Genomic DNA, 23,686 nt, shown 5'->3' with positions numbered 1-23,686 from the left:
TTTCAGCTGTTAAGGAGACGATACTTAGAAATATCCAAATCCTTTACCTGAGAGCTGATCCTCACCATTTTGGGATAACAGGGATGCATCAGAGTCCCTTGGAGAAATGTGAGACTTTAAATTGAAAGACACTTCTTATCCTGAAAAGGATTTCCTCAATCTATCTAGAGTTAGATAAAAAGATCTAGACAGAGTTAGAAGGAAGAACCATACAAAGTTATTTGCTTTTACAAGAGTTTATTTAGTCACTGTTCCAAGAACCTAGATGACTTATACTTTAAATAATAAGGTTAGTACAAAGAGGTTTGCAACATGTGCTAACAGTCAGAAGCTGGACAAGATCTGGAACCCTGGCGTTATGAAGACATGGTAAATAACAGGTGCTGTTGCAAAGAGCTTACAGTTTGAAAGGTAACAAGTAACAGGCAAGTGAGGTAAACTATTGAGAGAGGAAAATAGGTTAATGAAAATAAATAGCATCCTTTATTCTGAACTCTAATGAATATAGATTGCAGCAAGTTCCTTAGAAGTGACCTTTTCCAGGTCTGTCTCAGTTAATTCTTTATTCATATATATATACTTCTAAGACAGTATTACTGGCTTCAGCTTCTAAGCATATTCTAGCTGATGTGTTGAAGATTATAAATGGAATCAGAAAAATCACAGGAAAATAAAATTGTCTAAATTATTTTAGCTGCTTTGAACACATTACTCCCCCCCCCCCATTTAAAAAAAAAAGTTCTGAAGAAAAAGTATATTAAGCCAGCTTAATTATCCTTCATATCTTGCTAGAAATCACAAAATAAAAATAATAGGCTGCACTCATCCTGAGGGCATACAATAGGAAAGTCATATGTTTGACCTAGTGTTTAGATATGCTCCCAAAGGAACAGGTTTTATTTCTTTTAAGAAAACACAGGATTGTTGTGGTACGTATCATACACCCCTGGGCCATGCACTGTAAGAAATTAGCTTTTTCAGCATGACAGCTATGAAGTAAGAAGTGATGTGGATAGATAATATTTCTGGATAGAGCAGATACAAAGCAGCGTGCCCATGCTCATCCTGATATTGAAGAGATGCTGTACTCCTTTGGTACTGCCTAGAACTTTGTAAGAACCACAGCTGGTTCTGTCTGCACATTAAAATGTTTTCTGAGGCTAAACTTTGAGAACATGCAGCCTGACAGGTGAGCATCTTCTGGCATTGGTATCATCGAGCTAAAAAGGTATCACCATTTCTGTTAAGCCCAGTAGAGTGTAATAATAAATTCATGTCACAAGATGGAGCTTCAAGCCAGCTGTAATGGCATCTCCACACATACTCATGGCATGGCTTTTGTTTTTGTTTTAAATAGGAGCAGCAATTTCATAGCATATTTAAAATTTATTTTAAGAAATACACAGTATCCAATTAATTAGATTAATTATGATGAAGGATTTATGGAATGAAATTATAAGAATGTACTTTCCTGAATACATTCACACAAAGGAGACATATAAAGAAAAAACAATTTAAAAGCATTTGCGGTGAACAATGGATGGGCCAGCTTCATCATATTCCTGTTTGCTGATCCACATCTGCTGGAAAGTAGAGAGGGAAGCAAGAATAGAGCCTCCAATCCAGACCGAGTACTTGCGTTCAGGAGGAGCAATGATCTGTTTAAAAATAAAACATTAAGTATGACTGTTTACTATGAATACAATACATTTTTATACAAAAATACTAAAGCAGTGATCTGTGATATTAACAAAAACACTGCATCTATGTGCTAGTGCTATCCATTGCTGCAAGCAGGAAAGTTTAGAATTTGTTATATAAATCTATACCCTCAAATTCTTTGCCTGACTCAGCCTCCTCAGTGACCCCTGTCCCTGGTGCACTCATGTACTCCTGAGCATATATGAGAAAAGGGGAGATAATTGCTCTGAAAACACATAATGACAGTCCAGGTGGACTTGAAAAAAATCAATGACGTATGGAGTACTCCTTTTGGTATAGCTGATAAAATGTTCGTAAAGCAAAGAACAGAAGATTTGAAGCAGCAGAGCAAAGATTAGTTTGTCAGGGTGTCATTCTTTTTCAAACTTGTAAGTCAAAGACAAAAACAGCATTTCCTCTCTTCCATGTCCATCAGACTAGAAGGGCTGAAAAGCTCACATACAGCCCCAGAGGAAAATTTATGCTTCTGGGTTCATGCTGTTCTTTGGCCACATTAGGACATTTGATCAAAATCAGCATGAACAAGGAAATGAGAGAGGCTCTCTTCTTCCAGCACCGAAGTTACCAATTGGTGATTGTTTGCTAAATAATTCAGATATAAGTCAAAATATGTTAAAATCACTTACTTTGTAAAGTGTTGCATGTTTCACTAGATCTTTGAGGACTTTGTAAATGCCAGCTCATATAGTCTACAAATGACTGCACCATACATACCTTGATCTTCATGGTGCTAGGAGCCAGAGCAGTTATTTCCTTCTGCATCCTGTCTGCAATACCCGGGTACATTGTGGTGCCTCCAGACAGCACGTTGTTGGCATAAAGATCCTTTCTGATGTCTATGTCACATTTCATGATGCTGTTGTAAGTGGTTTCATGAATGCCAGCAGACTCCATGCCTGGGGAAGGTACAGAAGAACACTGAGGAACCAACTCCTCACAGAGACTTAAAATTGTTAATGCAGAACTGACATGCTGTTTAGTGACTCTTTGGAAGACATCATTCTCAGAGCTTTGGAAATCTGGAAAGTCATTTTGCAGTTGCCTAAATTATTTGCTTAAGAAGTTCCTTGGTGTACAGCCCTCCTCTCCCCCTTACACACAAGAACTCCTCCTTAACAAGAAAGCTGGGGTGTGGAATAGTAGTTTCCACTAGGCTTCTGCAGGCAATCTCAATTGTCCTAAGAATTCCTTATATGGTCTTGGAATAATTTGTTGGGGTTTTTTTTCCTTTTTTTTTTTCTTTTCAAATGTAGTCAACTCAGAGACAGAACAGTCAAAATATGTCCTAATACCTCTAGGTATGCAACTGCTTTATCTCTGAGTTGAAATTGTGCCTATTGGCAGAACTGACACTGGATTTCTGTGTGACCTAGTTGCAAGTCTGCCTTCATGGATGTTGATTAGTATGGCATTGTCTTGGCTTTGTTCCAGAAAGGTGATGAACCGTGGATTCAGGATTTGGAGCAGTCTTTTGGAAAAGTAAAAGTAGGTCTCGCTGCCTGCATGCCCCTCCCACCTCTTCCCACTCCTGGCAAGCACATTCACACATACAAAATGGCACAGGCACAATGCCAGAAGGCAGGAATAAACATAGTGGGTTTATTTTGGGAAAGCATTTTGGCTAATTGTTTAACGTGAAGTTCTTCCCACCACATTAATAGACCTGTTCTAAAAGATTGTTTTGAGTGCTAGGATACACTCATGTGTAGGTCTGTGTGAGTTAGTAATGGAGCACAAGCAAAAGGAAATAGGGACTTGGTATTTCTGTGCAGTCTACCAAGGCAGAACAGTCACTGAACCTACCAATGAAAGACGGCTGGAAGAGGGTCTCTGGGCACCGAAAGCGTTCATTTCCAATGGTGATCACCTGACCATCAGGAAGCTCATAGCTTTTTTCCAGAGAGGAGGAAGATGCAGCAGTGGCCATCTCATTTTCAAAGTCCAGGGCCACGTAACAGAGCTTTTCCTTGATGTCACGGACAATTTCACGCTCCGCTGTAAAGAGGATTCGATCTTTAAAATGGCATTCAGGAAGGACCCAGACCTGTTGACTGGTTGTTCCCTTTCATCTTCCAAAACCCTCCCCATATTTTAAAAAAATCCTCTGCTAGTCTTTCAAGGGACTTTCATGTTGGAGACCTTCTCATGCCTATTCAGCTGCAGAACCGCTGCTAGTCTTTCTGAGGACAACACTCCTTTTTGGCCAGCAGCGTGTCCTTACCAGTGGTCACGAAGGAGTATCCCCGCTCCGTCAGGATTTTCATGAGGTAGTCTGTCAGGTCCCGGCCAGCCAGGTCCAGGCGCATGATGGCGTGTGGCAGGGCGTAGCCTTCATAGATCGGCACGTTGTGGGTGACACCATCCCCAGAGTCAAGCACGATCCCTTTGAGATGGTAACACACGGTTCATTCCCATCATCCCCACGGAACTATTTCAAACATCTCTGCCGTGCTCCCCTGAGGCTTACCTGTGGTACGTCCAGAGGCATAGAGGGACAGAACAGCTTGAATAGCTACATACATGGCTGGCACATTGAACGTCTCGAACATAATCTGAAATGCAATTAAAATAATTGTCTTTAACACTAGAAGGTTTAGCTTAGTTGAAGCAATTTACTGAAAAAGAGGTAGAATACAGGATTTTCATATTTCTCTACGCTTGGTAAAAGCAAGAAAGGAAAATACAAAATCTAAATCAAAAAATATTTGTCCGGTAAGGACAAAACCTGTATTTGGCCTATATCTTTTTCACATTAATATAGCCACATGCACATATTAAAGATAATTTTGTAATAGGCCTGGGCATAAAAACAGATTAAGATGACATAAAGTTTGGACTGACTGGAGTGCTCACATTCAAAGTGGATACAGTGATTTTCTAAACTATATGTAATAATATGTAAATATGACAGGTGGCCACTATGTACTTTCCATCTTCCATAACTGAGAGAGACAGACTGCTGGACAGTGTGACTAATGAAATGTGTGACTCTGAACGTGACATTCACATCCTATTGAATGAAAAGGTTGGACTATTCCATAGCTTCAGTGTGAGCTCACCTGTGTCATTTTCTCACGGTTGGCTTTGGGGTTCAGCGGTGCTTCAGTCAGCAGAGTTGGGTGCTCTTCAGGTGCAACCCGGAGCTCATTGTAGAAAGAATGATGCCAGATCTGAGGATAGTGAGAGAAGCCAAGGGAAAGAAACACCATCAGTCAGCAGCTCAGCATCACTTCCAGACAGGTACTGAGCTCCAGCACTCTGCTTACAGCTTTAGATATAGGCTGGTGGTGTTTCTCATGCAGTTATTCTTACTGCCTCCACAGAGACTACCAGAATAACTGTAGAAAGAAAATCACATCCTCAGGCTTTACTACCAGTAAAATATGGCTTACTTTAATGACACATAAGGAAAATTAATACGGTACTCTTACAGTAGAAAAGACAGAGCAGGTCACACTTGCTTCCAGCAATGCTGTTTCAATAATGACTGAAAGGGAAACAGTTCCAGAACAACTCAGAGAACATACACAGAGTTCAATAGATAATGAGTCTCTTGACAGTTTCTTCTTTTGGTTTGTACAGGCCAGACCAAGAATTCATGAAAAGAAATGAAGATAAATGGTTTGTGAAGTTGAAAGCCAACTTGTGTTTATCACCTCCACATAACTTGTTCCTACTGTAAAAATCTGAGGCCAAATTAGGCAGTGAGGAGGTTAATACACTGATAAGAAGTAAAACAACCAGAGATTTCAGTCTGAAGGCCAAGAAGTTTTTGCTAAGCTTGTTTCCAAGCTAGTGGTCATTAGGGACTGGTTGATATGTTTGGCATCTGAAAGATTCTGCTTTCATGCAAATTCTACAATACTGAGACTCATTAAGTGCTGGGTGACTCCACACATTTGCAGTGTGTTGGGATGTCCAGACTGTTCCAAATATCCCTATTTTCACACAACAATATTAAATGGAGATACCATTTTAGAATCTTTGAAATTATATTATCTGTACAGACTATGACTATAAACATGGTTCTGGAAGCCTTTAAGTCAAATACTGGCTCTGAAATGGATGCATTGCACTGCAATATTGCTGATCTTCCAAGCATTAAAAAGTATGTGTATAAACACTGCCCTTCTCATCAGAATCACATACATGCTTTGCATTTTTGCAGAAACAGATACCTTCTAAAATTCCATTTTTTACTGGCAATTTGATCTATTCCTTTTCCTTTCTTCCTTCCCTTCTTTCTCCCCCTGCCCCCTTCTCAATAACTAGCAAAGATCAGGCTGGAGTAAAAGAACTCCTAATTACAATTTTGTTGTACTCCTACTGATACTCAAGCTTTTGTTGCACGTTAACCTTGGCTATTAACAAGCTTCTCCTTGAACAATACTGGATTGCATGACACTTTCATCTAAAATTTAGTGGATATTCTGTAAATATTTGGATCAAATAGTTCTGTTTATCAGTAGTACATATGGGCTTTTCAAAGCTGAAATACCTTCTCCATGTCGTCCCAGTTTGTAATGATGCCGTGCTCTATGGGGTATTTCAGGGTCAGGATTCCTCTCTTGCTTTGAGCCTCATCACCCACATAGCTGTCTTTTTGACCCATACCAACCATCACACCCTATAAAATAATACAAATTGTGTTAGTCTCTCAGAAAAAAGTGTCATAAAGTAGACAGAACATTAGCTGGGAAATAAATCCAGTTGCCAGTTACGCTAGTTACAACATAATTTACTATTACTAACAAATGGAGTATTATGTGTTGTTCTTAAATTGCCAGTATTAAATGTTTGATTATTAAATCTCTGGAGTTCATATTTCCACTACAGTTAAGTAAACAGAGTAAGTACAATATTAAATGTATCAAGATAAAGTTGGAAAACTGAGTTGTTTTAAGTTTGTTATTATTTAGGGATGAACAGTCTACTAAATTATAATAAAGTGAGGTAAAAGCAGAAAGTGATATTGTCAAGTGACAGGGTCAAGATGGAGTGATACACACTTTACATTTCCCAAAACTTCAGTTTCAACATTTTTTAATCCTCTATTTGAATGCCATAATACTGTAATTAGGGATGGACAATTTAAATCTACTGTGTGGACTTCTTTACAGATATTTTCATGGATCCTGTAGAAATTATTAAAGGACCAGAAGCTGGAAACTACTCTGGATATACACTAGTTTCTATGTTAAAATCAGAAATAATGAAAGAAAAATAGAATATAGTAGGATCCCTTAAGTGCATAATACTCCTATCAGAGCTTAGTCATTGCAGATTCCAAACCATGGCATCTCTAAATCCATGTCTTAAAAACAAGCATCCCAGATTTGCAATTTTTAATGGGATGATCTCTCCTAAATGATCAGGAAATAAAGGTTCTAGAAATCTGTATTTGTTTCCACTGTAACTATATGGCTTGGTTTTGAGCAATTATTATCATTTACACTAGCTACAGATGATGGTATTTGAAACCCCTTTTCAAATTGTCATGCTAGTTCCCAGAGGCATCAATTAGCCCTCCAGTGCTTATTTCTATATTGAAAGGCAGGTATTTCTCCAATCCTGGCAAACTTAAAATGCATTTGCTGGGTATATAAAGTCTTCATCTTGCAAAGAGCTTGCCTCTTTTCCCCCAGGGCCTTGGGTGACATAGAAGCAATTAGGTGGATCTGTTAATTACGTGGATTAGTTTGTCATGACCTAGAAAAGCTGCTCTAATTTATGCTTATGGTGATCTGTCTCATAAACTCTCTATAATTAACAGCTCAGATAATAAATGTATTTTGCAAACTATTAAAATATAGTGGAATGCATCATATACTCAAATATAAACCTTGAAGCTAAAGAAACTCAACCCTGGACAGGTACCCATATCTGGTACTTACTCATTAATTAATAAAGTCAGAAAGGTTAGGAGGAAGCTAACTGAAAACTTCTGCTTCCTCCTTTAGTCTTCCACACATTACCTATTATCAGCTTTAAGGGCAGTCAGAATTTCTACATGTTCCTGTGTTGGGCTTATTTGGATTTTGGGTTGGGTTTCTTTAAACTAGTTTTATTCACCAAGTTCTCTAGGTGATTCAAAATTAAGGGGCAGATAAAAGATGGCATAGAAGAGAGTGAAAAATTTCAAAAGGATTTCTTTACAGGGCAAGAGACCTCCTTTGATTCAGGTGAGTGTGCTGCTGGACTCGTTTTGCCTGGAAATATTGCGTTACACAGATCAGCCTAGGCTGGACTAGCCCCAGGCACAGATGGCCCTGGCTGAAGAGCTGGGGACAGGGCAGCAAAGCCTTCTACAAAGTAGTTCATCACCTGGTGCCTGGGACGACCCACAATGGATGGGAAAACTGCTCTTGGAGCATCATCTCCAGCGAAGCCGGCTTTACAGAGCCCCGACCCATTGTCACAAACAAGGGCAGTGCTGTCCTCTTCCTCACACATCTTCTATGGCAGTGCCTGCTGGCCTTCCAGACAGAAAACAGCCCTATGAAAACAGCAGGGAAGAATTAAATCAGAACCAAAAATCACACTCAGGTAGCAGAGCCACCCTGGCTACCAGAACCTGCAAGGAGGGGTATGGCCCCGGGCTGGGAGTCACAAGGACTGCGGGGCTGTGGGAGGGAATGGGCTTCATTCTGAAAGCATGAGAGGTATCAACCACGTCTGTGTGCACTAGAGATTATCCAGGGAATTCCAGAGGAGACTTCCAGCCCTGCAGCACGGGCAGAGAGATCAGGGAGCAGCAAATGTTTATCTAAATTTGGTCTCAGAAATCCACGGCTGGGGGAGGGAGATAAAAGAGAACACTGGACTGACAGCTGCAAAAACAAAGATTCATTTGCATTGAATTCAGCACAACTTCTCCTGCTTTTCTATCACCTTGACAAAATCCTGACACATGTGGATAGCTGTTAAAAGGTAAGAGCACTTCAGCTTCTCCTTCTAGTAATGGGTTTCCCAAAAACTAATTACATTAAATGCTATGCATGTACCAGGGGTGTTTTCCTGATTTCCTGATGCAGATACTAATCCACTGGTGAAGATGGCCAATTAAGTTTACATTTAACCTTTTAAAAAGGTAGAAATTTTCCAATAAAAAAGGGGAAAAAAAGAAGCAAGTCTTTTACAGTTCTCCCCTAATCAGTCAGAAAAATAAACCCACCTTTAAAATTAAGCCAGAGACAGTATGTGTTTTAAAAACAGGCCATAACGTCTGCTCTATCATCATTTCAGAGCAGCTAATAAACTACATTTGTAGAGTGACAGAACAATTTATGTTGGCTCCTTGGCTCAATAAAAAAAAAAACTGTTTTCTTCCTCTGGCAACAGGAAGATAATATGGGTAATAAAAATGCTTTGAAGGCTTTGTATTGAAGTCAATTACAGAAACAAGCACTGAATACCAGGACTCAAGAAGAACTATTTGCTCACAATTTATAATGTGGCAGGGAATTACTTGGCCCTCTCCAAGCCTGGGCTTCCATGCAGAGTTCAACAAATTGCAGTGTGTTAACAGCTAAGGGAGACAGCTGTCATCCACAGACCAGCTGGCTCCACGTGCAATCTCCAAAACCTTGTGCTGCAGGAGTACTGGAAGTGCAGGCAGAAATGAGAATGGGGCCAGCAAGAGCCATGGCCAATGAGCAAGGGAGGCCACAATCTGTTTAGCCTCTACAATGGATGGAACAAGCACAGACAGTTCTCCCAAATGCTTCATTTGAGGTCCTCTGTCTCTCCCCAGCCAGGCAGCCACGAGATGTGGCTGCAGCCCTGCTCCTGCAGGCTGCGTGGGCAGAGCTCCCAGGAGAAGACAAGGATAGGGAAATCCTAACTTTGTCTTCCAGATATTTTATCATTATAACTGTGGAAGGAAAGTAAGTTGCATTTTTTTCATTTATTAAACTCCTTAGGCTCTTTATATTAAAATATTTACTGAATGGAGTACAACTGTTATCTAACATGAATGAACAGACTGGTTTGGACAAACCATTTCCTAATTAGGAAATATGCTTTTCAGCCGTCTGTTTTTGGAACAGCGTTTGAGGTCAGGGGGGTTGCTCAAACCAATGCAGCTAATGCAATGCCAAAAATCACTTGGGGGAGGGGAAGAAGGGGGCAGGAAAGGCTACATTTCTGGGCTTAGTGGACTGTAAATGAAAACCATATTTAGTAATAAAGCACAAAAAGTTGAAAAATCAGACAGAGGGCTCTGCTACCAACCAATGAGTTACAGCTCAGGACTGCCATGGCAGGCAAATGTCACTGAGACTGTGGAAGAAAGGAAATTTTTCTCCCAAGTAAACAGAACAGTCTTTAGCCTCTTTCTTCTCCCTGTTTTGCATGCAAATATAATCAATCACCTCACCAATCTCCACAATAAATTATAAAGGGAACTCCAGCTCCACAAGTGCTGTGTGTAGCCTGTTAGTTAATGAATATTTGGCATTTTACAGAACAGTAGTTTCATATACATAGAGACAAGGATGAATACACATGCATCCTCATTTTATTCTACTAGACACTGCTGATTTGCATACTTCCAGCTCTTCCTGCAGTCACATTCCACAAAACACTCTTTCACCTCACACTCGATTGAAAGCACTGAAGCAAATCTGCTAAGAAACACTATTACACACCCCATCAAGAACTCTGTCCCAAACTAACACCCTAATGTCATACAGGTTCATTTAAACCACAGTATATCTGCAATTCCAGTGGTGGCATTACACAAACTATTTTTTTATTCAGTTGCTGAAGTGCTGGTAGAAGCAGTAACATTATTAGGGTATTTTTTTTTTTAGGGTAAATAATTAGGGTAACTTTTCCTTTCAGAATATAAAATAAAGAGAACTCAGTATAAATACTACAAGTATTTTATCAACTCAATTCCAATAAGCCTTTTAAGCAAACTACAGCACAGCAGTACATCCTCCTGAACAACTTCCACTTGACATTATTTAATTGAAATCCTCCAGCAACCTGTAAATCATGCCATTGGTTCCGTGCCACTTACCCTGACAGCGCTTGGCTGAGGATGGCTGCTCTGGGGTGGTACACTCCGTATCTGAAACCTCAGAGTTATATAGCCCCTTCAGCTCTTCTCCTCCCACTAGCCTCCCAAACAAGGAGCAGAGACAGACAGAGACAGAGCTGAAGTCTCTAACAAAACCATATAGGGACCTTAATACAAAAAACTCTAATCTGGGTGGCCACAGGCCCTGGGTCTCTTCCACTGCATTCCAGTGTAGAGCTCATGAAACAGGAGGAGACTTTCAGCTGTGCAAGATAAACACTTTAAAACTTTAGGAGAGTTGCTAAAACACAGAGAGAATGTGCCCACAGTAGACATCCTCTGGCAGGAGGATCATGTGCTCAAACAAGAGAGGTCCAGGACTCCACAGTAACATCCAAGAAGCAGAATGAGAAATTGGAAGAGCAGTCATTTATAACAGGGAAGGTCTTTTTAAACAAACACCTTGCTGTCATTAAAGATTTTGATAAAAACAATGAATAAATATTTTTGGCCAGCTAAACAGCTGGTCAAGTTTTCTACAAAGTCTCTTTAAAAGCTTATAATTTTGCTTGTATAATAAATGTTGCCCACAGGCTTAAGGGTAGTAAAAAAAGTGCTGGCTGTTGTACAAGATTCACAGAGAAGTCTTTGAAGGTTGTGAAAATGTTCAGTTAAAAGATTGTTATGATCCTCTTTGGTCTGTGATGGGTTAGAATCCACTCTGTTTCTCTGAAAGCTTATTTTCCAGCTCTAGGCTCTGCAGGCCCAATTTGCCCTAGAGCTGCTCCACTGATGCCCACAAATCTGGACTGTCAGAAACTCACATCCCAAATTGTTCACAATAAAGTTGTTGAATTTTATAAGCCCAGCTATCTTTTTCACTGAACACATTTTTAGCAAACAAAGGAACAGTTCTCACTATACAAGTTATTTTCAGCATAGGCCTGGATTTCTACAGCTGTAGCCAACTGTTCTGTGGACAGATTAATTCTAGTGAAGCAGCCTTTTCACAGCCAACAATGTTTTGTCATTAAGTTTGTACAACAGATGAGAAACAGCATCTCTTAACTCCAATAGCAAACCTTACAAACCTCTCCAAGCACACAAGCCAAGAGAGATGTGATAATCCAAGTGAGAGCCTTGCTCTGCAAGTCTTGTTACAACAGGGAGAGGCACCGTGCATTTGTTTATGGAGTGCTGGCTGCCTAACTGAGAAGCTTTCATGCAAGAAAACCTCCCAGAAAACCACAGTGAAAGTTTTTCTGATGTGAAAATTTAAGGAATAAGCTTCTAGCAGAGATAGTAAATAGGCAGAATTATGGATTGAACACCAAAAGGAATTTAACTTTTAAGGAAAGGAACTTTTAAGGAATGTAACTGCTTTGGAGAGTCAGAAACAGAAGCTAACAAGTGTTGGAACGTGAGCCATGCAAAAACTATTTATTATTTCACTTCCATCATCAGGGCAAAAGACAGAGATACTTAAAAAAAAAAAAAAAAAGGGGAAAAGGGCAAGAAAAAGGGCAAGAAAAAGGGCAAGAAGAGAAAAAGAGAAAACCCATTGAGGTAAGCAACCCAAAACTGAAGATCTAAACAGGCCCTTTTTTGCATGTCTCCAAATGACTTTCAAAGGACAGCCAAAACCAAATTCTTTGTTTTTAAACAACACTCAACAACATAGCTGAGAAAACTTGCATGCCTCATATAGAACATATGGTATTAGATCAGGGAACCTTGGTCAAGGGCAAGGGGAATTTCACACAGCAGAACCCTTCAGTGCAGTACCATGTCTGATTTCGATACAAGCATCAATTACATTCTAGATCAGAAGAAACACACTCCAAGGTTTTCAGAAACATCATCCTTGAATATCTAGATTTGGACAAAGATTCAAATGAACACAAACTTTTTGTCTTACTGAGCAGAAGTTCACAATCCCAAAAAAACTTGGTGGTGATTGTACTATGGTGGCTACAGCACAAGTGAGATTGCAGAGCCAAGTAAACAACCCTTCAGCAGAGCTGGTACATCACCCACACTGCTCCTTGGCACAGCTAGAAATACAGGCAACAGTTCTGTACCTCTGTGAACATGAAGGAGACAGTGGCCCCACAATACCAGAGACTGGACCTCTCAAGCTTTGTCACGATTGCTGTAACCTCACCCTGGTGCGCACCACAATTACTGCTGGGGGCAGTGGTGGCAGCAGCACCCCCTTGGCTGCTTTGAGGAATGATTATTTGGGTGGGGATCACACATCACCTTCCCTGTCATGGGCACTGAAGATTTCAGGGTGCTCATGAAAAAGATACAGCTGACACAGTCTCACTCAGAGCAGGCAGTTGTTGATATGGTGATACAAAGTAAACACCAGTTCTTTGGAAGGAGCTGCCATATGAAGAATATTTGTTAGGCACAGGCAGACTAGAAGGAAGAAGGAAGCCCAGAGGCTGACTGAGCAGTAGTGAATGGATACACAGCAACAGCACAGGGAAAATGCAGAGGTGCTGCCCAGCCACAGCTCCAGAGCACAATGAAGAGCAGTGCTCAGCAGGCAGCTCGTCTCTGCAGTGAGACATGATGGAAAATGCCAGGGCAGGAAGGAAGGAAGGCAAACAGGTGAACTATACAAGGAAATTAGGTCAGTCCAGCTCCAGGGACATTATAGAATAAAAGAATTTCTTTTCTTTTTAATGGCTCCATGCTGAAGTCATGATCACACAAATATTTCTATACATAAAAGCTCATGTGAAAAAAATTACATTAGTAGCTTACACCTTTCTTCTCAGTAACTTAGGTCATTGCCAGAGGGGCGAGGGGAGAGGGAAGAATGAACTCGGCATGAAACATGAATGAGAACCTAAAAAGAACTGCATAGAAGAAGTCTGAGATTCAAGCCTAGGTGCTGGGGATGAAACCTCTGAACCCTCCTCTGCAGCTATGGACATGTAAGACCTCATCTCAAATATATCTATATAAATGGAGCGGAGCTTTGGGTTTTTTGTGTTTGTTTGTTTTTCAAGGAAAAGAACAAGACACCATTCCTGAAAGTAGTTTAGCTTTCCCTCTGGAGGACACTTCCAACACCAGCTTCTGCTTCTACTGCCTTTCAGTCCTTATCCCACTCATTTGTACAGAAACTGCACAGCACAATTTGCCTGGTGTGCCTTTACCCCAAGGTTCTTGCTCTTTCTTTGCATCCATAGCCAAAACCTATGGTTTTTATTTAACTCCCCCTGAGAACTTGTTAGGTTTTTCATGCTAAACCCTTTTGCAGTCTGCATCACAGGAGTATGTCTGGAGTATAATCACAGAAAGAAAAATAAAAGGATAAACTAATTTTGCCTCTCTCTTTAGTATCTTTTCCCCTGATCTCTTAATAGAGATACTAGCAAAGCTCCAATGCACATTGGGAACGCTCTTGACTTCCAGCATCTTTCAGCATATCAGTGGAAATTTAGCTACACCTTCTTTAGTTCTTTCTTTTCAGTAACTGTGGATTGCCATATGGACACAAAGTGTGCCTGGGACCACACAGCAGCAGGGGCTGTAGATCCACCCATGCCTAGGAAATGGCTCCAGCTGGCCCAAAGAATGCCAGCTCAGAGGCCCAGCACCAGTGGGCAGATGCCATACTTTTTTGGTAAAGGAGGACAGAAGCTGCAGGCTTATCCCAGTCTATAGAAGACTGTGAATAAAGTAATCCTTTTGCTTTACTTTATAAGGGAAAACAACTTCTGAGATATGCATGGAGACCTTCCTGCCTCCATCCAATTGGCTGCTTAGGAATGAGGCTCTGCTAAATATGTCTCTGGCTCCTTTTTATTTGGGGATTCCTTTCATCTTCGTAACATTAGCAGAAGCTCTAAATGTTTTGGTTTGTCTGGCTTCAGGCCCTCTCCTCTATCTCATTGATAGGCTTTACACATCCCCACCCCCTATTTTGAGAAAGACAGGAATAAATAAGCTTTAGGGAGCAGAAAGTTGCTCTAATAACCTGATTCATTGCAGCTGTCACACAGTAAGCATCTGTAAAGTGTCAGATTAAGCATAAACTGTCAGACCCATAGATTAGCTTTCTCTGTGGTTGACAGGCTCCTGCACTGGTCCCTCTCTAACAACTAAGACAAAATAGTTCTAATCATTTTCAAATACAGCAGTTTTCAACCTTCAAAGTTTGGAAAGTAGTTCTGCCTGTGCTCTTCAAGAGCTAGAGGAGACAGGGTTTGCCATCTGGGCCTCTTAAGTCGGCTGATGAAGAATATTAATTCAGAACCTTCCTTCATCTTCTTAACAAGGTATCTTCCTCTATGGTAATGTGGTAAAATTATCCTTCATTCAAAATCAAAGGAACATGTTCAAAGCAAAAATGAGATAATGTCTCCCCCATCATCCTTCTTAGATAAATAAACAGCACATAAGCACAAGTCCTGCTGGGTCAGGCTGATATCCATGTAGCTCAGTATCCTGTGTCTGAGATTTCCTGATAGCAGATGCTTGGAAAGAAATGGGACACCTACAGTGATAATTTCTTCCTATATCCTCTCTCCTTCCTTAGGTAAAGCAGAAGTTCTTGAGACAGGAGTATGTACCCATGTTCTCATTCCTAATAAATGTAGATATATTTCATATTTTCCCTCCATAAATTTGACTAGTTTAAATACATAGTTTTGAATGGCTTTCAAGATTTTTAGGGTGGGTTTTTTTTTGGTTTTTGTTGTTGTTTTTTTTTTTTTTTTTTTTTTTTTTTTTGCTTGGTTTGTTTTGTTGTTGTTTGAGTTTTCTTTGTTTTGTTTTGTTTTTTTTGTTTTGTTTTTTGTGGTTTTGGTTTTTGTTGTTGTTGTTGTTTTGGTTTTTGGGGGTTTTTTGAGGGCTTTTTTTTTGCTTTTTTCTTTTTTTAGAAATAAACTCTGCATTTTGTCTGCAAGGCATCTCCCATAGCTCACAATCCAACTGGTGTAGACATGCCTAATGTTACAAGGAAAACAACAAACACATCAGAAAGATAGTCAAAGGAACACTGTCTATACTAAGGGCTGCAAATCCAGCAGAGATCCTGGGTAAGCCCTCGGGCCACTGGCCAGGGCAGAGCTCTGACCCACTGCGTGCAAGCTGTCAGCAGCACCTCAGTAGCCTGGTCACAGTTCATACTGACATAGCTGTCCAAAATTACTCTGCAGATAAGACCTCCCAATAACGTTACATTGGAACATCTCTCAAGAGCCAGATTCCCCACGATGATTAGAACCTCTGCAGCAACAAGCTATCCAAACTTGTCAAAATGTAAATAACATCTTCCCACCACACCACTGTGGAAAACAAGTGCTGTACTCTAGGGAAGTCAGACCTACACAGCGTGTGTGTGGGGCGAAGGGGTCCTTCCTCCACAAAACCTCCCAGCTCCACAACCAGCACATTCCCAGACTGACAGCAACAAGGACACCAGTTCCCCCCACGTTTTTGCAAGTGGTTGTCCTGTTATTATCTCACCAAGAGCAAGGTTTCAAGAGGAGCTTGCACATTTTAAGAAATCAGATGGTTCCCATGAGAGAAATTTGCTGGAAGTCAGCTTCATGGAGCAATTACTTACAGATTAAACCTGTGGGCTCTGATTGCTTGTTTCTATCACAGCTCAACTCCTGTATGAGCCAATATGCCTGGCTCTCCAGCAAACCATGAGGAACAACCAGGTAATTTCTTTCACTAGCAAATTTAATAATTTGCTGTAGTGTCACAGTTTCACTTTTTGGCTCTAGATGATGGCAAATTGTGGAGTCACTCTCACCACAAATGTCACCAAGCTGGTACCTGCCTTTTCCAAAGGCCCAGCCCTGGTCTTCATTTCTTGCTCCTGGCACTGGGTTTAGAGCATTCAGAGTTTAAGTGTCACTGCTGGGCAGGACAAGGAGATGTGGCCGCACTGCAACTTCCTTGTCTTCTGTATGACTCACTCAGCACAACCTACAAACAGCTGAAAGCACAGCTGAACTTTTTTTTTTTTTTAAACTTCACAAGAACCACTAAATAACAGTAAAGGAATGAGCGTTAAGTGGCAATAAGCCAAAGAATGTACAAAATATACAAGGAGAAATCTACCACCTTTGTGACTAAAGTGAACACATACTTTTAAAAATACCTTTGGATAAAAAGGAAACCCACTTTTGGAATTGGCATGCCATTATATCAAAGTGTATGCTGTTATATGCAAAAGTAAAACAATAATGTAGCAAATGCAGTCATATTTAATACATGTGCATTTTCTGTATCAGAAAAAAGAAGTCAGAAGTCAATTCGAAAGTTTGCAAAAACTTTTGGGGGCTTTTTTGGTTTCAACTCCACTGCAAGAGGACGTTAAAAGAGCCATCAATAAAGTTGGGCATGGACATTGCAGCAGGCATGAACAGCCTGCATCCACACAGGTGTTACAAATTGGCCAAAGTGCCTCCAGAAAAATCAACACTTACTTTCATTAGCCCTTTAAAATGCTTGTGGGGTTTTCCCCAGGAAGAAAGGCAGTTTAAGAAAAATTTCAAACATGTAATGACAAGAAGTAGCTAATTACAATCATTCCAGATGAATACGCCACTCTAAGTCAACCTATCACAGCTGCAAATACAGAATTCAAACAACAAAAAATAAAAGGAGAAAATATAATAAAAATTGAGAATAAGGCTGTATAAAAATGACTTCTTGTAATTTTTTTTGAGGAATATTATAAACATAGTTGTAAAAGCCTTCTAAACCCATTTACATTCTAAAATATTTTTAAAAACCAAATAACTGTAGATTCAACATATCCAGAGTAGCATGAGGGCTATCTCTGAAGCTGAAGCCTTACAGCACAACAGTGCAGGAAAATCTCTGCTGAGTGGGTGGAATTCTGTGGGACCCAGCACTGGCTATACATTGTAATGCTGAACAATATCTGAACAATAACATAAGTTACAGAAAAAGGTCACAGATAAAATCTGTGTGAGCATGTATGTATTTTTATAACTTGCTACAACCTACATTATAGATCTAAGATAAAACAGAGTTCACCCCAACAGAATTCTGTTTATAATAGGAAGCCTTGAGAAGGCTCTTTGCATTGTGACCTGTGCAGAAGGATTCTTACCCCACGCCCCATGGCACTTTTGCTGAATGCTATTTTGGCTGATGAAAACACACCCAGGAACGTGGTGCCTAACTCACTGCAGCTTGCAGGAAGGACAGGACATCACTGGAGCTCTCCTGTGCCCCATGTGCAGTGCCAACCTGCTCTGTCACACCTCCCTGCACTCATCCTGGCTGCTGCTCAGCCCTGGGAAATCCTCCTGTTACAAACTGTGGTGCCCCAGGAGACAGACAGCTGATGATGGCTGGTCACTTAGCACAGAGCTGTGCTCTAGAATATTCAGTTTATAAACTGCTCCCCAAACGATGCTAGAGCCTCACAAGAAAACTGAAGCAGGCAGGCTTTTGGTCCTTGCTTTGCAGATGCATCTCTGTTACATAAGGTTATTTCTTCTTCCTCTTTCTTACAGGCAGCCATAAGAACTGTGGAAAAGTACAGATAACGTGCTATTTTTGTTCAATAATTTCATTGGTTTTCTGAAAGTGTAAAAGCATTTTCCAGTCAAACTTAGGGTTTTCTTATCCTCTTCCACTAAATGTGTTTTACATGCCCAGTTTTAACTGCTTCCTCAAATTCCCTTACAGGCCGAAGAATAAAATTTTGTTCCTTTCCTTTTATGACTGTAAGGAAGACTTAGATATATAATTCCAAAACAAACATAACCATCCTCCTGAAACATGGAAAAACTCAGAATTCTCTAAAACTTTTCCTCATTCCAGCCCATTTCAGGACCAATTATTGTACCACTGGTCTCAAGGGGGATGAAAACTGTCAGGACTCAGGTCTAAACTGCCAGTGGGAGATTTCTGCAAACTTAACTGCTTTTTGATCCATTTTTGTTCTTCTTGCAAGCCAGTAACATCACTAAAAAAAACACAAGTCTCAGAATTATAGTTTCTACCATGTTGTCCTGTAAGTACTTCCTGAGTTTCCCTTTCTTTCAGTTCCTTGCTAGCAACTTGTTGAAGGCATAGTAACTCCTTTCACAGCTGCACAACACTGCTGTACAAGGATCCTGAAAATGTCTGGAAAGTTTCCACATCAGGATACCAGAACTATGTACAACTCTTCCAGCTTCCTAATTAAAGCCCATTACTTACTGCATTGTATTTAGCTGTCTCTGGGAATTCATTTACAAGGTCAAAAGCTCAGACCTCTTCAATATAATATAAATCATTTCCCTGCACGCTGATTACTCTGCACTGCACATTGTTTAATACAAGGAGAAAATGATGCAATGTACACATTGTTTAATACAAGGAGAAAATGATGCAATTAGCAGATCTTCAGCACAAACACATCCCCCTTTCTGAATCACATTTAAATAAAACAGTGTTGCTATAGCATTTTATTGCATTAGAGACTAAACACCACTCACATTGCAAATGTGTGAGGCCTTCTCAGGAAAAGGGGCTGGAAAGAACAGGGGGCAACCACACTTGGGAAAAAGGGCTAACATCTGTGTTCTTTTACTCTGCATACAATACAAGCTACTGTTTTCATGAGAGCTAAACCTTCCCTATCACCTTGCTTTTAATAACTTATCCTTTCATAACTTGTTTTTGTCAGATCCTGTTTTTCAGGTGGGGCCCTGAAGAGAAAACGTGGGGTTTGGTACCAGGTCACTCAGAAATAGTTGGGCAGTAGCTGCGAGGGCAAGGAATAAGCTCCATGTACCAACAGCCTTTCACTGCACCAAGCTGTGACACTCCAGGCTCTGCCATGGACCCAGTGCAGGACAGACCATGCTGCCCCTTCAGGGAGCTGATGGACAAGGGGTTGGTGGCCAGCCCTGCCTCCCTGAGAGAGGCAAATCCCCAGGCATTGATATAAAATATCTTTACCTATGCTTTATGCATAGGTAGTGAAACCTTAGCTTCAGTCAAGACAATATTTAAAAAAAAAAATTTAAAAATCACGACTCTCTGAAGTGAATAACTGAAAGATGAGAATTCAGTCCAAAACCTCTACTTCCAGGAGGTAAGACCATTTCCCTACACTAATAGCAAAGGCATGTGAGTTCCTCTTCATTTCTAATATGGAACTAAAGAACTGCTCTCCTCTCAGCTGGCTGCCTGCAGGCAGGGAGGTTTCTGAGCATCCCCAAGCTGGGAGAAATACATGGGAAACCTGTGGCTTTAAGAGCCGTGGCCTGCACTACCACTTGACTCTGCTGCCCATTCCAGGGAACCAGAAGTGCATGTTCTGCTGTTCATCTCTCTGCAGTCCCTCATTCCATTCCTGCATCTGAGCTGGCTGACAGCAGGAGAGACAGCTACTGTGCAGTGTGGAAAGGATGCCTCTTTCAAAATACTGGCCTCCAAAAAGTATTTGGGAAATTATTCAGCTGAAAAATAACACTGATGTCTTATCTGGGAATTGAACAGACTGCTTCAGACAGCTAACATCACTGCATTCCTTCTCATTATGACCACCTTTAGAGATGCACAGCTATCTAAGCACATCATCTAATTGCTGATGAGAACCACCGACAGAAAACAATCCACTGCATTTTGACAGAAATATAAATCAGTCTGTACTACATACTCAATCCATTTGCTACAGCTCACAAAACCTTACTATGCAGTGGGCTGTGCAGCTGAATAAAGAAGATATGACTCACTCCTGTAGCTTCAGCAGCTACCCAGGCCTCTCTTCTGTTTGTGCAAATGTGTGGTAGAAGTGGGGGAGCTGGTGAAGGCAGGGAACAGTGATAACTCCCTGACCTCCAAATTCTGTTCCTACCACAACAGCCCCTCTCTACCAGGATTTAGCTGTTGAGCATCTACCTGAAGCACAGGTCCTGCTGAGAAGCACAGTGCCCAGGAGACAAACATCCAGAGTAAGATCACTGCATCCTGTTCTGGCTCTGATGTCGCGGCGGATGCCAAGCTGTATCTGAGATGTTAGTGGGAGGGATGAGGCTTTTCACATCACTGTTGTGTCTTCCCCACCCCCAAAGAATTTCAAAGGTTAAGTGATATCAAAAGAAACGAAAACAAGAGCGTTTGGAGTCTCAGCCACAAGACACTGCTTTTATCTAAGCCCTCTAGTCTCACTTGTCAGATGCTACCCCAGAAAGAGAAGCATGACAGAGCACAGCAAAAGAGTGGAGCTGAATTCCAAAGATGTAATATTTCTTGCAATATCAGAAACTACAGCATGCTAAGACCCTTTAAAATGTTTCCTTAGCTTCTCCTCCTCACTACCACATTTAATAAGATTTGTTGCCTTTAAAATTATAAAGAAAACTTCCTTGAAGGGTGGCTCTTTGAGCATCACTTACTCAACATGGGAAATGAAGCCATCTGGTGCACCTGTTAAGGCCACCTTCAGATTAAAGGTCAAAAGCAGAACTAAACATCTCCTTTCATTCACATTTACCTTTTAACTCCAGATATTTCTCTATAGATCTTTCCTCTCTCATCCTTAGCACAAGGATTCAGCCTTGGATTTATCTCACAAATGGAAGAAACACACAAATTAAATCAGCAGTGCTCTGTTCAGGCAGTACCTGGAGGGAAAAGGTTTGAACACTTCCTCACTCACCTCTGAAGAACATTTAGCATCCCTAGCACATTATCTCCAAAGCTTTTACAGTTGATCTCTTACACATTTGACAGTTAGCATTTGCTGTACACCAAGCTTTGAAAGTATAAAGCATAATCTTAGTAAGAGCATCTTCAAAAAACTGAGACCAATTTGAAAAAAAAAGAAAAATTGAAAAATAAAAAAAAGAAAAAATATCACCAGCCAGCCTCTGAAGCAAAGCTGCCTGCTGCAAGATCTGGATGGATACAGAGCTCTGCAAAACAATTACAACAGATGCATTTACAATCTATCAAGTCACAAAGTCAAATTTTATGTCAGCCCATGTAATATGCAAAATATTTGGTAAATAATGAAGCATTTAGAATCTCAGCACTGCCTTGTACAGTGGACTGGGACAGGATGGTCCCATGTCTAAAATAAAGTCAATAATCAACCCTAAGACAGAAACACATCTACATTTATGGTAAGGTTATGTTGATTGGCTGTAGGAGCCACCAGGCATCCAGCCAATTTGCTTTTCCAGTCTAAGGAAATGCTCAGTTTGTTTGAAAAATGCCTTTTTTTTCCCCCTGCTGTGAAGAATGCATTGATGTCATCAAACTGGGTCTGTTGAACAAAAGCATGGATCCAGGGTTGTGTCAGGAAGTTAAATTATGAGAAAAAGGACACACGACTGTTTCAATTTTCTTTTAGAATGACAGAGTTTATGGCCAGTTCTCCTTTATCACCTTCTCCAGAGGAGAACTGCTAGAGGACACAAGTGACTTGCTACAAGTTTCGGTTTCCACCCTGTTTTGTTCTAGGCTGGTTTTTTGTTTCCATTTTGTTTTTTCTTGCTAGTGTGGGGTTTTTTTCAGATAAACAGTATCATCTATGGCTCCATGGGCAAGTATATCAGATCACTGTTACCTCTAAAAGAAATGCACTGCATGCCAGAACACCCTGACCTGCAACACCAGGCAGCACCCTTACCAAAAAAACCCACAGGGCCTTCATAAACCTCTCTGGTCACACCCTACTTTCCCTCTCCTGTGCTGTCATATCAGCTGCTCCACACACAGAACACGGTGTTAGGGCCAGCAAAGCGCTTCACTGCCACATCAGCTGACAAAGAACCTTTCACTACACCACAAACCCACAAATCACTTGGTGATTGCAAGTAGTGCATCGTGGTTTTTGAACAAAGGGAGAAGGGCAACCTTCATTTGTCAGAATCTGGCCACACCACACTGTAACAAATAGCCAATAGTTACAATGGTTAGAGATCTTCTCTGGTCTACAAGACCATAATGCAAAGGGTGCAGCAAGGTCACTGTTCCAATGTTTCACAGAAGATCTGGAAAATAATACAACCATCGTAAAACTGTACTGGGCAAGAGCTGATTATTTAAAGACTGATGCCACTCTGATAATTTCCCAATAGTGTTAGCTGATGCTTGTGACAAGAGTCATATCACTGAAGAGGTTTGAATCAAAGATGAAGGAGATACCATCGAGCTGCATGAGTAATGGACTGCTCACTCTAGTACTTGAACAAAAAGTCAAAAGTAGCTTGGTTGTTCTCGAACATACATGAGGGAGGGGAGAAGCAAAACAGGAAGGCATAAGAAAACAAAACACAGAAACTGAAACAAAGCAAAAAACAAACCAACAATGGTCTTCTAATGTGATTTTTAGGTCAAAGGAGAATTTAAGCTTGATGGAACTACTTTGGTTAAGTTATACTACACGATTAATCTAATTGCCCAATCTTCATATGAAAGAACTGCTAAAGACTACCAATATGCCAAAACAAATCAAAACCAAATATTTAAAAACAATTTGTAAAATTAAAAATCTCTAATAATTTAACAGAGAAAATGTAGTACAAAGCAAGTCAGATCTTATGCTTCCTCGCCCATTATCTTCCCTCTGTAATATAAATATGGATTCAATATTCTGAGGTGAGACCAATACAATGCACAGGGCTCTGGGTCCTCAAGCATGTTTTATTGTACCTTGACAAATTTTTCTTCACCTGGTGAGACTAGCTAAGTTAACCTCAAAAACTTAGCAACCCACAATATCATAATACATCAACAGAATCAGCTTCTTTAGGTGCAAGCAGCTTTCTGGAGAAGGAAGAAAAGGTTTGATGCCAGTTAAGGTGTGAATAATGATTCCAACTCAGAAATACTAAATGCAGGAATACTGTGACCATATGTGTCCAAAATTATTCATTGGGTGGTTTTGCTCAGAACAGAATTTCCTATGACCAGTGTACTTGTGTA

The 23,686-nt window shown here is 40.5% G+C and overlaps 1 protein-coding gene across 1 annotated transcript; it reads right to left on the bottom strand.

Moving 5' to 3' along the window:
- Window positions 1–217: 217 nt before the first annotated feature.
- Window positions 218–10,815, bottom strand: ACTA2 (actin alpha 2, smooth muscle). The gene is made up of 9 exons (XM_053983547.1): window positions 10,748–10,815; window positions 8,047–8,218; window positions 6,221–6,349; window positions 4,782–4,892; window positions 4,190–4,274; window positions 3,944–4,105; window positions 3,526–3,717; window positions 2,437–2,618; window positions 218–1,658 (listed from the first exon to the last, which is right to left on the bottom strand). Exons 2-9 carry the CDS (start codon window positions 8,173–8,175, stop codon window positions 1,515–1,517), a joined length of 1,134 nt encoding a protein of 377 aa, XP_053839522.1. The 5' UTR covers window positions 8,176–8,218; window positions 10,748–10,815; the 3' UTR covers window positions 218–1,514.
- Window positions 10,816–23,686: the final 12,871 nt, after the last annotated feature.

This window comes from Vidua macroura, chromosome 8, assembly GCF_024509145.1.
Source record: "Vidua macroura isolate BioBank_ID:100142 chromosome 8, ASM2450914v1, whole genome shotgun sequence".
Taxonomy (NCBI): Eukaryota; Metazoa; Chordata; class Aves; order Passeriformes; family Viduidae; genus Vidua; species Vidua macroura.
Note: the sequence above shows the minus strand (reverse complement) of the source record. Positions and strands in the feature narration are given on the sequence as shown.

Coding starts and splice junctions, on each gene's coding strand:
- ACTA2 (XM_053983547.1), bottom strand. CDS start 8,175: ATGTGTGAGGAAGAGGACAGCACTGCCCTTGTTTGTGACAATGGGTCG. Junction 4,893..6,220: donor ACTGGGACGACATGGAGAAG/GTATTTCAGCTT, acceptor CACTATCCTCAG/ATCTGGCATCATTCTTTCTA. Junction 1,659..2,436: donor CTAGCACCATGAAGATCAAG/GTATGTATGGTG, acceptor ATTTTTAAACAG/ATCATTGCTCCTCCTGAACG.